We start from the raw sequence: 12,755 nt of genomic DNA on the forward strand, positions 1-12,755 counted from the left end.
CCAGCTGCCTTCAGATCATTAACAAGTCCCTTCTGTGTAGTTATTGGCTGATCCCTCACCTTTCTCATGATCATTGATGGTGGAGCCCCAGACCGAGGGCGATTGATGGTCATTTTGTGCTTCTTCCATTTTCTTATAATCAAACCAGTTGTGTCTTTCTCACCAAGATGCTTGTTGGTGGCTTGTAGAATCACCTTATTTGATTTCTCCAGTGCATTCAACTTGATCAAGCCACGGCTACTGAGTGACAAGCTGCAGGCTATGAGGGTAGTAGTAGAATCACCATTTCCTGGATTGCCAACTACCTCACTGACAGGCCACAGTATGTCCGGCTGGGCAGTGTCCTGTCTGATGTGGTGGTTGGTAGTACAGGAACCCCACAGGGGACTGTGCTGTCTCCCTTGCTGTTCACCTTATACACCACTGACTTTCAATACAACTCAGAGTCATGCCACCTGCAGACATTTTCGGATGACTCTGCAGTGGTAGGGTGTATAAGGGATGGACGGGAGGAGGAGTACAGAGCGCTGGTGGAGGATTTTGTGGAGTGGACTGGAAGAAACCATCTGCTTCTGAATGTGGCCAAGCCCAGAGAGATGGTCATTGACTTCAGCAGGAAAAGGACGTCTCCACAGCCCCTGTGCATCCTGGGAGAGGATGTGGCTGTGGTGGAGGATTACAAGTACCTGGGAGTGCACCTTGACAATGGACTGAACTGGAGGGCCAACACTGACGCTGTGTACAAGAAGGGGATAAGCCGACTCTATTTCCTGAGGAAGCTGAGATCCTTCAATGTGTGCAACAAGATGTTGGAGATCTTCTACCAGTTGTGGTTGCCAGTGCACTCTTCTTTGCTGCCATCTGCTGGGGGGGCAGCATCAGGGCTGATCAAATTGGACAATTTTTGAGGCTGTGGTGGAGAGGAGGACACTTAACAAACTGTTATGCATCATGGATAACCCCATCCACCCTCTCCGCCTGCTACTGGACAGTCAGCGGAGCTCCTTCTCCAACAGACTGCTCCAGCTCCGTTGTCACAAGAACAGATACAGGAGAACATTCCTGCGTACTGCAATAACTCTGTACAACAATTCACCTCTTGCTGACAGATAACTCTCTGCTCCATAGCTTCACTGGACTTAAACCATACCATACTTTACATTCTACATTTATTTATTTATTTTATTTTATTTTATATTCCAGACCTTTTAAATGCCCCACAGCATTCACACTTATTGTACATGTAATATCCTGCTTCATATTTTGTTTTTGTTTATATTTTCTGTAAACGTTTTGTCCCTAATGTATATTTTGTACTTTCTTTTCATATGCTTTTTATTTTATTGTAATTACTTTGCTTTGTTTTAATGATGCTGCAACAAAACAAAAAAACAAAACAAATTGGGATCAATAAATAACTTCCATTCTATTCTATTCTACTCTATTTCAGCCTTGTGATGGTCTACAAGGTGGAACATTAGTTCGACCATGATCACAGACCTGTCTTTGGTCTTCCCATTGTGGAGTGGCTGTTATCTGATTTATTGACTGTGGACAGGTGTCTTTTATCCAGGTAACAAGTTGACATCAGGAGTACTTTGTTAAAGCTTGAGGACTTATTTAACCGCTCCGTGGAATCAGAATTCCTTTCGGTTGCAAGGGGATCAAATACTTATTTACCCCAATTAAACGCAAATCAATTTATATCTTATATATTTAATTTAAATTTCGGCATTTTTTTTTTTGATATTCTATCTCTCACTGTTAAAATAAACCATAAAAATGACAGACTGTTCATTTCTTTGTAAGTGGGTAAACTAACTAAATTGACAGGGGATCAAATACTTATTTCCTCCACTGTATGTTATAAAAAAGCAAAAGGTTATAGTTTTACTTTTGAGGTGACATTTCTTTTGCTTGACTTAATTTTTTTTCTTAAATCCTTATTTTTGCTTGATATTTAGAACGTTTTGCAGGATATTTAATAACACTAAGATGATTGCAGACCTTTTTTTAATTTTTGGAAATGCAATGTACTTGTATATGTGTATGAATACATTTCTGCATAATGTGACATGGTGGGGAAATGTTAAAGGTTTTGGCAACATATTGAGATATGCTATAATTACTTACGATGGACAGACCACTTGCTTGCCTTTCTTTCCCTTCGATTTTCCGTCTTTGCTTTTAGTCAGTTGACAAAAGAACAACAGCAAAAGCAGCAATATCACCGGCTTCCATCCAGCAGCCATGATACCTACAACAGAGTTAAAGGATAGCCTTAACACATGAACACATAACAAACAAATAAAAAACTGATTTATAAATATCTCTATAACAATATGGCTTGACGTGAATTTGTTTAATTTTACTATTAAAATATAAGACAGTCAATATTGTTTTTTTTCTTCAATGTACAAAATGTAGAAATCCAAATTGTATTCATTTATTTTTTATTTGGGTGGCAGCATCTAGGCTACCTGCAAGGACCGTTAACTCATTCTTTATTTATGTTTTTGTTCAGGTGGTTAAAGTCACAAAACACTTCTATGCTTATGTTATTAAAAAGCGCTATATAAATAAAAAAATGTTTTATTATTATTATTATTATCATCATCTTATTTTAAGCTATCGTACCTAACCTACTAATGTAAAGTAGCAACCCCTAAAGAATTTCGTTAGTGGCTTGCAGTACACATCGCTCTAAAGGACCGCTATGATAAATCGTTAAAATGAGACGAAGCCCTGGACTTTTAGGCTGGAGGATCAGAGTGGCAACTGGGCGGGACCCCGTTCAAGTGAGGTTCACTGAGCCAGGGAGGAGCCTCAGGTTCTCCTGTCACTGTTATCAACCGATCATAAACAAATGACACAAGTATATTTTGGTTCCTACCAGCAGAAGGTTTGTCTCAAAACTGTGTGTAAAAAGACAGAATGCAGATCCTGCAGTACAAGAGGCAGGCTTTACTGACTTTACTCGTCAGAAAGAGGAGACAGTGGAGGGAGAGATCTGCTGCTGAACAGCAAGAAGGAAAATTATGAGCCATGAAGAAGAACGAGTAGGCCTGAATATATTAAAATGTAAGCTGTTTTGAAGCAAAGTAATGTAATGTGTGTGAATGAGAGATAGTTCTCACAGCCTGTCAAAACAAACACAGGTCAATAACATAGATATAGAGTATTGTCAATATTTGTGCGTGAGGGTGTACTGGTGAGCCCTGAGAGACACTGACAGGATAGCAGAGCATTTTTTACATGCAAACAAGGGGCCAGAGTGCTTAAAACGCATTGAAATATAGGTTGTTTTCCAAAGGTTGTTTTCCGCCCACAAATGTACAGTAGCCTATGTCTGCCGCCGGGTCTGGACGTTTGTTTCGTCAAATCTTTTTAATACATTTGTAGAAGGTGTTTTACATTTACAATTTTGACATTTACACATGGACTATATTTCTGTTCACAAACATATTACTGAGACAAATTTACCACCAAAGAAGCTGGTGAAAAGTCAATGTTCTGTCACTAAAAAGCTAAATGAGCCAACTAATGTACAGTTTAAAAACTCTAAAGATTGTTCAAAAAACATTACAATTATCTGTTCATTCACGTGCTAAATTATGATTGCAGCCAGTTAAGATTAAGATTAATTTTAATTACTTTATACACTGCTGAATGGTTTTACCCATTTGATTTGTTTCATTATCAATAGCAGACAGTGTAAAAATAAAATTCACAAAAGACTTTAGAAATAATTGCATTTAAGAGCAAAATTATATCGCTGAAAATAAGGGATATAAAGCAGTGATTAAATGCTATTCAGCAAACCCAACTGCGGAGCTGCAAACATTTTTAAAGTAACAACTACAACTGTTAGTCCAGAATTCTGAATAGCGAAGCAGAATAAATATCTAACTATCATCTTAGATATTTGTCTAACATGATAGTTTATTCTTCATTCATGAAGTATGATGCTGCGCTGTCAGTATGCTTCTCCATGTTGTGATTGGTCAAATTACCCCGCCCCTTTCATGTGAACGCGCCCTCAGCCGGACAGAAAAACCCTGGATTGACCGAGTTGATAACCAGTGTCGTAGGACCGCTTAGCGAGATCCCGTTTGTTAGGGTTAGTTAAACCAGATAAATCCAAGATATTCAAGGTCTGTTGAACTGGCTTCATTGTACAGGCCACTGGAAACATACTGTGTGAACCTAGGCCCAAACAAAGACCAACGTCTACTCAGTTCACCTTATAGTCTAGGCAGAATTTCTGACCATGTGCTTATTTAAAGTGCTGAAGGCATTTTGTGAATATTTATAATATACATTTCTAGGGGTATTAAGGGGTGCTGAGTCCAAATCTGCTGTATATGAAGCTCAGAAATGTCCCAAAATACCTAAAAATTGAGAAATCCAACATGGCCGCCACCGCCAGGCTGAAATCTATTTTTAATTATATATTTTTGAAGGTACAAGCATGAATTAATTGTGCTTTTGTAAGTTTTCCTACATGGGCAATTTGATGCCATATTCAGATTTGAGATATAATGTGAAGAAACTGCCTTGACATTGCAAAAATTGTTGTTTTAACTATGAATAATTACTCAGTTATTATTATTAATATTATCAGGCTACCTTTAATTACTTTGTATTTTGTTTTGAGGTAAAATGTGTCAAATGTGCTGTAATGGAATCTTTGCCATCCCCAATATAACCCCACCCCACCCCCCAAGCTTAGCCTTTCTCGTGGTCGCTGATGTGGTCACACCCCAGATTCAAGATTTTCTGCTTGGTGCAGAACACCTTGGACAGGCACAAATGAAAGTGTTTGTGGAAAAATGTCTGTGTGAACCTCCAGATAGTGACCAGCACTTGGATCTGAAGTCACCCATTCGAAAAAACAAAGCCAAAACATTTGCCTCTTTGTATGAAGTCGTGCAACTTTCCAAGAACAAGCAAAACATTATCAAAGTGGACAGGCAGATTCTACAAAGGCTCATCACAGCTTATAGAGCAGGTTGCAAGGTAGACCTGGAAAATATTCTCCAGCATGAACTCATGCCCATCCCGCCATCTCTGGCCGCAACCAACGGCTGTCTACATTCCACCAACAAATCTGTTTTAGCAAATATACTGACAAATCATATCCAAACCCCTGCAGATGTGTCCCTTCAGGAACCCAGCTGCTTGCTTATTGATGGCCAAGCACTTGTAATGGCACTTGGGAAGCCGCCTGACATTACAACATTCTGCAACTATGCCAACATGTTGCTGACACAGTGTTGAAGATGGGAGAGAAGTAATAGAGGGTTAATGTGGTCTTTGACAGGTACCATGACGAATCCATCAAAACAGGGACAAGAAAGAAACGTAAACAGCGCCACCGACCAGTACGCAGAGAAATTGTGAATGACTCTGTTCCATTTCCAGCAGACTGGTCGAGCTTCATGGCACTGGAAGAGAACAAAGCAGATCTCGCTCGACTACTCTCAAACCATCTGATAGAACACTGCCCAGAACATGATCCTGTGGTTGTAGTATCAGGTGGGTTTGCTGCAGCGACCACTGTCAAGTCATCAGATCCAGAACTTGAAATCTCCTCTCTGACTACTGACCATGAGGAGGCTGATACACGACTGATTTTGCACTGCATCCAGGCTCCTATGGACAAACTAGTCATGTCAGCGTGTGACACAGACGTGCTTCTTCTACTTCTAGCACATCATGACAGAATCGAATGTACCCATCTCTACATGAAAGCCGGGACATCAAAGGATCCAAAGTATTTTCCAGTACATGACATTCGCAAGTTACTATCTGATGATCAAGTGGACACACTCCTTGCCTTCCATGCCATCACTGGCTGTGATAGTGTGTCTCATTTCAGCGGTCACGGAAAGAAAATAGCCTGGCAGGTGTTCGAGCAACATCACACCGATCTTACTGGCCTTTGGAAGAGCCCTCTCTTAGAAGATATTGTGAATTCAACAGAGAAATTCATCAGTAAGATGTATGGTGTGCCCGAGGTTGATACATGCAACAAAGCAAGAGTGAAGTTGTTTTGCAAAGGTGGTCCACAACAGACTCTGCCTCCAACCTCAGATGCAGTGAAGTTTCATATCATGCGTTCACAATATCAAGCGACAATCTGGAACCAAGCTCACCTGCCACATCCTGATCTTTCTCCAGTGGATGAAATGGGATGGATGCACAAAAAAAGTCAGTTAGTGCCACGGCTAATGTCTCTGCCACCTATGCCTAAATGTGCTGGACTGGGTTTATTTTATAAGTAATTAGTGTGCTATTTCCTCCTACTGCCACTAGGTAGAGTCTTTGCTTTGGGGTTGGGCTTAACAGTTGGGCAGTTATATTGAAATTCATGGTAGTAGTCATGTGACACTTATAGGAAGTGACCTTGAATCCCTTGTTTCAGTCAGATCAGTATTGGCATGGTAGTTTGAGCAGCAGCTACATCTTAATCCATCCTCTTTTGAAATCACTTATAGGAGCATCGTTTGTGAGTATTTTTGATGGATATTGTTAGTATAAATATATGATGTGTTTATTTCTGTATATTTTTGTAATATCAACGAAGTAAGTGTTATTGATCTTTGACATGCTATTTCATATATCCAGCTAGTTACTGTAGTAGCTTTCTAAGGTAGTTGTAGGCCATATGTTTGGGGATGTGTATTAGATATCTTAGTATATACATATTTTATGCCTATTGTGTATTTTATTTCTTTCTTCATTTTAGTTTTACACCTATTTGCATGCTGTCAATTTGAATAAATCTACCAAATCTGACCAGTGTGTGATGGGAGTCATCTGTCTGTCTAATTGAAGAAGGGGGACTCTTAAATGAGGGCAGAACACTAAAGCCTGCAGGGAGTTCACTTCATGTGGGTGTACCAAGGGATGCCTCAGCCAACGCTGCAACTGCAGGTATGTGTATAGGGGATTAGCTGATGTTGCTCAAGATTGTACAAATATGATAGACTGGTAGAGAATATCAGCCTGCAAGACTTTATACTGCTGACTGTTTGTTTTTTAACAGATTGTTCAATCCATAACCTGAGAGTTGTGAACCTATAACTGAGGGGGAAAAAAGTAACCAAGGAACAAAATAATTGTAAGGATAACTGTAACATTTGTTCCAATGTACCTGTACCTGTACTGGTTTTAATCTTTCTATTCTATTCTATTCTATTCAGAAAGAGTCACGTGGAATGTATAGACGCATGCAACTGCAGGAAACTTGACAGTACTTGCCAGAACACTGAAGAGGAGTGCGAATAAGCTGTCACTGTACTCCTACTGGGATATAGTTCAATGAATAAAACCATGACCTATGTATCTTCCTGCTTTTGGATCTTATTTGATTGACAACTTCTTTATCACTAATGACCACCTTTTTCTCTACACTTGTGTGATTTTCAAGCTGATTATTGACACTTGATCTAAATCAGGACAGGATGATAAATTCCCCATGTGTGAAAACCTGTGAACGTTTAATTCAAGTTTGTAACTTTTTGTACATTTGGTTGTACTTTTTACCTAATACAAAGTAAGTTAATGAAGCCTGATATTATTATTATTATTGTTGTTATTATCAATAATAATAATAGTAATAACTGAGTAATTATTCATAGTTTAAAAAAAAAAATCGCCTCCGGTCTCGCCTGTCCAGTCGCCTCCAGTCTCGCCTGTTCCTACTCCGTCGGGGGTCTTGCCGTCACCTATTCCGATGGGGGTCTCGCCAACTCCTGCTCCTTTGGGGGTCCCGCCATCAGCTGTTCCGATGGGGGTCCCGCCAACACCTGCTATTGTTCCGTTGGGGGTCCCGCCAACACCTGCTCCGTTTGGGGTCCCGCTGTCACCTGTTCTGCCGGGGGTTCCGCCAACTCCTCACCCCATCAAGTCGGTGGTCCCTCCGACACCTGTTCCGTTGGTGATCCCACCAACCCATGTCCCTGTCCAGTCGGGGGACCCGCCGACTCTAGTTCATGTCCCGTCGGTGGTGCTGGCGGCCCCTGCACCTGCCTCTTCGGGGGGCCCCGCTGACGCCAGTACCACCCGGGTTCCCGCCAAAGCAATCTCCTGCCTCTTCAGGGGTCTCGCTGATGCCATTACCAACGGGGTCCCACCGACAACACTTCATGTCCCGTCAGGGGTCCCGCCGGCTGGTGCTCCTGTCTCCTCCGGAGCTGTTTCGTCGCCTTCCAGACCGTCCTCCGCAGCTGTCTCGCCGCCTTCCAAGCCGTCCTCCGGAAGTTTCTCGCTGCCCTCCGGAGCTATTCCGCTGTCCTCCAGGCTGCCCTCCGGAGCTGTCTCGTCGCCTTCCAGGCCGCCCTCCGGAGCTGTCTCGCCACCTTCCAGGCCGCCCTCTGGAGCTGTCTCGCCACCTTCCAGGCCGTCCTCTGGAACTGTCTCACCGACCTCAGGAGCTATTCCACTGTCCTCCAGGTCGTCCTCCAGAGTTCCCCCGCCATGGTCTACGCCCTTGCCTCCGCCCCTGTCTCCGCCCATTTCTCCGGCCTCCGGAGTTCTCTCTGTTCCATTATGAAGCCTTTCACAGTTGCAGTGGACATCTTACAGGGTGAGGACACCTGTTTTTATGGAAGCCTTCAACCAACATTAGAGGCAACCAAGAAGCAGCCAAAAGAGACCATATCAAGTTCCTCGTCATGTCATAGTGTCGCAACAACACAAAAGCCTGTAGCCCTCATGCCCGAAGTCCCTCAACCTGCTGCTGTGAGGACGATTTCTTTGCCTTTGACTTACAACCCACTACCACAGCTGATGTACCCATGTCTGTGGAAACAGAGGTAATGTGTTATTTCAATTCTGCCCTTACAATGGAAAGCCTGCACCAGTTTCCAAGAATCAAAAAATTGCACTCCGCTGTAATGCCCCAACACCATCCAGTGCACCAGTAGAAAGACTTTTCAGTCTTGGAAATCTTGTGCTCACCCAAAAACGCAACCGTCTTGGTGATGGACGCTTTCAACGCCTTCTCCTGATGCGCTTCAACAGATATTTCAGTCAAGTGGGTAGTGGAATAGGCCAGCCCACCACCATAGAACCATAACTAGGCTATAGGTCAAGGCTGTAAGGGCTTTCATACCTGCAAACCTTTGTTTGGCTGAATTCTACCTCAGTTGTATATTTGGCAGTAACGGGTTGCCTGTTTATTTTGACATTTTCAATATTTCAATGTGTGTGTTAAACATAGTGGAGCTTACGTGTTTTGTGTGAAGTTGGACTGGAATGACTGAGCTCTATTTCCTTTGAGGCCTAATAGGCCCAAGCACTTATATACACCCTATAAAAAAAGTGTCTTTGGTACCCTATGTTCTAGGTGTTTGGCAAATAGCAGGGCTCCTCTTTTTGGCCTATTTTTAATTTAGTAGCAATCTTAAGCAATGTTAAGCCTACATGTTAATTTTGTTGGACTGAAAATTACTGAGCCAAAGGCTATTCCTTGAGGCCTAATCCTCTAAGAGCACTTAAGGTATTTTTGACAACACTCTTGAGTCCACTAAAAATATTCTAACTTGTTGTGCTGAGAACTTGAATTAAATAAAGGGATAGAAGCAAAAAGAAAAATATATTGCACACCTTGTCATTTCATGTTATAGGTTTCATTATGGTGAGCTCTAGCTCTATTCTGTTTAATATATAAAGGCCTATACATACACATATTTACAGTATCTCTATTATAATTTACCAGACTTTGATCCTTTGTCTGCTTTTGTGATTCTGACGGTATATTGGATTGGCCATGAGCCTTCACTGCACCTATTATAAGTTGTTAGTAGCCTTAAGGGCCTATGCTATACCATATCGCCTTCACTGGAAGTATAATCAGATGCAATAAACTGTTTTTTTAACATTTAAATTGCCTAGCCATACTTGTGTGGTTATTTTGGTGAAAGTAACTCCTAAGTCATATAGAAGTAGTGTAACTGATTACATTTCAGAGACAGTAATAATGTAACTTATTACTTTAAAAAGACAGTAATATGTGCTATATTACATGGGGAGTAACTTGCCCAACACTGGTCATGACTGAGTTTCTGGTTTGGTGCCTCGGAACCAATGTTTGTTCGTTGTGTGTTGGTACTGCCGTTTATGTGTATTGTGAAGCACAACGTGGGCAGACGTCGTTATCAAAGCTGCTGCAGTATCGTTGTAAGGTATCAGCAGAAGAAGACATTTTAAGAATTTCCTCTCATGACAAGCGGCCAACCGTGTGTGTGTGTGTGTGTGTGTGTGTGTGTGTGTGTGTGTGTGTGTGTGTGTGTGTGTGTGTGTGTGTGTGTGTGTGTGCGTGTGTGTGTGTGCTTCTCACGGCGTAACGGAAGAGGAAGGCTAAAGTATTAAGGCCCAGAATAAACGCCCGTTTCAAAGAACCGACCTGTGGCTGCGTGGTGAAAGGAACTACATATACGGAGCCGGACCTATAATCAATACATTAATAAAGGATTTTCATTTTGACGGGACGATTCCATTTTAACCGGCGCCAACAGGGGGCGAAAGAGACGAGTGAGCGATACAGGGAGATAAACACAAGAAGAAGAGACAAGTTAACGGAAGACAGAGAGAGAAGACTGAGAGAAAAGTGAAGGGAGAGACCAGTTAGCAGCAGACAGATAGAGAAGACGGAGAGAAGAGTGAGGGGAGAGACGAGTTAGCGGGAGCGAGAGAACGCGGAGAGAAGAGTAAGGGGAGAGATGAGTTAGCGGGAGAGAGAGAGAGAACGCGGAGAGAAGAGTAAGGGGAGAGACGAGTTAGCGGGAGACAGAAGAGTGGGGGAGAGACGAGTTAGCGGGAGACAGAGAAAAGGCAGTGAGTGGAGCACCAATGAGCACCTTCACATGTGTGTGAGAATGGTCCGGACACCATTTCAGCCCCGATTTAAAATCCTGGCCGGACAGGCTAGAGCTCAGTTCTCTCACTGAACTAAAGACAGTCAGTGAGGGAGTGGAATATATGAGGGACAGAAAGACAAACCTTAAAACTGTTCCATTGTTATGATGTGTTTGGACTGATATGTTCTATAATATAAACAGTTAACAAAGAGAAAGGGAAACTCAAGCTGCTGCTGCTGCTGCACTTCATTTAATTTGTCTAAAGTTAAACTCTTTTAAGATGCACACATTTTCAAATGCTATATCATTTATTTGCTCTATTTCATTTTAAATGCAGCCCGAGTGGAACATTAAAACCCAAGTTCCCAATGTTGACTAGTTCTCCCAGTGAAATTTATTTATACGTCCACCCTGATTGCTTTTGTAAAGAATAATCAATATATTGTGATGGAACATTAATGGATAGAATTCACTCTTTCTCAACAGACCAGATTTTTGTACTTTCAGTAGTACCGGATGTTATTGTTTTTAGCCTCAGTTAGCATGCAGCTAATAGTATATTGTATATATGAGTAGAGGGAGAATGATGCATGGAGTTACATAGTAAACACACCGCCTCTAACTCTCACTCATTGATGCTGCAATGATACTATTACATGTTTAATAACTAATAAACCTCGGAAGAATTGTATAATAGAATATCATAAGGGTAAGCGTCATGACTACGCCAACATATGGCGATGGTGACTTCATAAAAGGGCGAAGCAGAACATACCCTGGACAACCCTGCGTTGACATCAGCCAATAGAAGAAGACAGGGATATGCCTATGTGACGACAAGGGGCCAATAGTATCCGGACTTCGCTGCCAACCAATGAGAGAAGACAAGACCGGAAGGAGCAGAGAGTAGAAATGCGTGATGTAAACAGAAGATGGAGGCCTTTTCTCACTATGTTTCGTTCAACATACAAGCAAGGCAGCTTTTTCCCACAATTAACATAATTCAAATTAAATATTGTTCCAGGCTAACCAATGAGTACCTTCACATGTGTATCACACTGGCCCTCACCCCATTTTAGCCCATATTTAAAATCTTGGCAGCACAAGCTGGAGTTCAATTATCTCACTGAACAAAAGAGAGTGGGGGAGAGGGACAGTTTTTGTTTCTTTCCCTCTTATGGGATGTATTCTTAAATTGGTTGAGGCTGTTAAGTCAGGATGTGGAACAGTTAACAAAGAATAATGGAAATTCAAGCTGCTGCTACACTTTATTTTGTTTTTCTAAAATCAAGTGTGGTGTATTAAATCTGTTCAGATATACAGGTAGTAAAATCAGCTCATATACAGTTAGGCACTCTCGGAGGTCATTGAGAGCGCATAGAAAAGGTTGTGTAGATAGTCCCATCTGAGGTGCCATAGGAGGTTGTATAACAAACCTCTGGAATACGTCAGAGGGCCTCCATGGATGAGTAAGAAAAGGACAAAAGTATATTTCACCTTATTGGGGTAAACGAAACACATGTTGTACAAATGTATATCACCTTATTTGAGTACATATTCTTATAGAACATCTCCTTTAGTCACACACACACATTGGACACGCACACACATTTTCTCCTATACATTTCATGCACAGAGAGTTTGGGGGGACATCCACAATTTTCTCTGGGAACCTCGTATTGCCCGTGTTGGTGTATGATACTATGCTGTTGTAAGTGACAATACATTTTAATTTATTTGATTTGATTTGAAAGTTACTGAAAAAATGCACAAGTATATACAGTTTATTGTACCCGTACTATACATACAAAACTTTGGTGTACTCAACATTTCCAGGTTCACAACAGGACTCTTATGAGCTGGCAACTAGACAATTATAGAGGAACA

General features: G+C 41.6%; 1 protein-coding gene and 1 long non-coding RNA gene across 3 annotated transcripts in view; one reads left to right on the forward strand and one right to left on the reverse strand.

The window, feature by feature from the left end:
* Positions 1–12,755, reverse strand: part of LOC134864788 (glycine receptor subunit beta-like) — a 151,915-nt gene that overhangs the window by 107,112 nt on the left and 32,048 nt on the right. For both annotated transcript variants that reach the window (XM_063884031.1, XM_063884032.1), the window contains exon 2: positions 2,134–2,257. In XM_063884031.1, coding sequence (XP_063740101.1) covers positions 2,134–2,252 — 119 coding nt within the window. In that variant the 5' untranslated portion in view covers positions 2,253–2,257. The remainder of the gene's footprint in view (positions 1–2,133; positions 2,258–12,755) is intronic.
* On the forward strand, positions 6,427–7,295 carry LOC134864176 (uncharacterized). The gene is made up of 4 exons (XR_010165793.1): positions 6,427–6,511; positions 6,841–6,939; positions 7,052–7,126; positions 7,209–7,295. It is a non-coding gene; the product is annotated as an uncharacterized LOC134864176 (long non-coding RNA).

This window comes from Eleginops maclovinus, chromosome 5 (genome assembly GCF_036324505.1).
Source record: "Eleginops maclovinus isolate JMC-PN-2008 ecotype Puerto Natales chromosome 5, JC_Emac_rtc_rv5, whole genome shotgun sequence".
In the NCBI taxonomy this organism is placed as follows: Eukaryota; Metazoa; Chordata; class Actinopteri; order Perciformes; family Eleginopidae; genus Eleginops; species Eleginops maclovinus.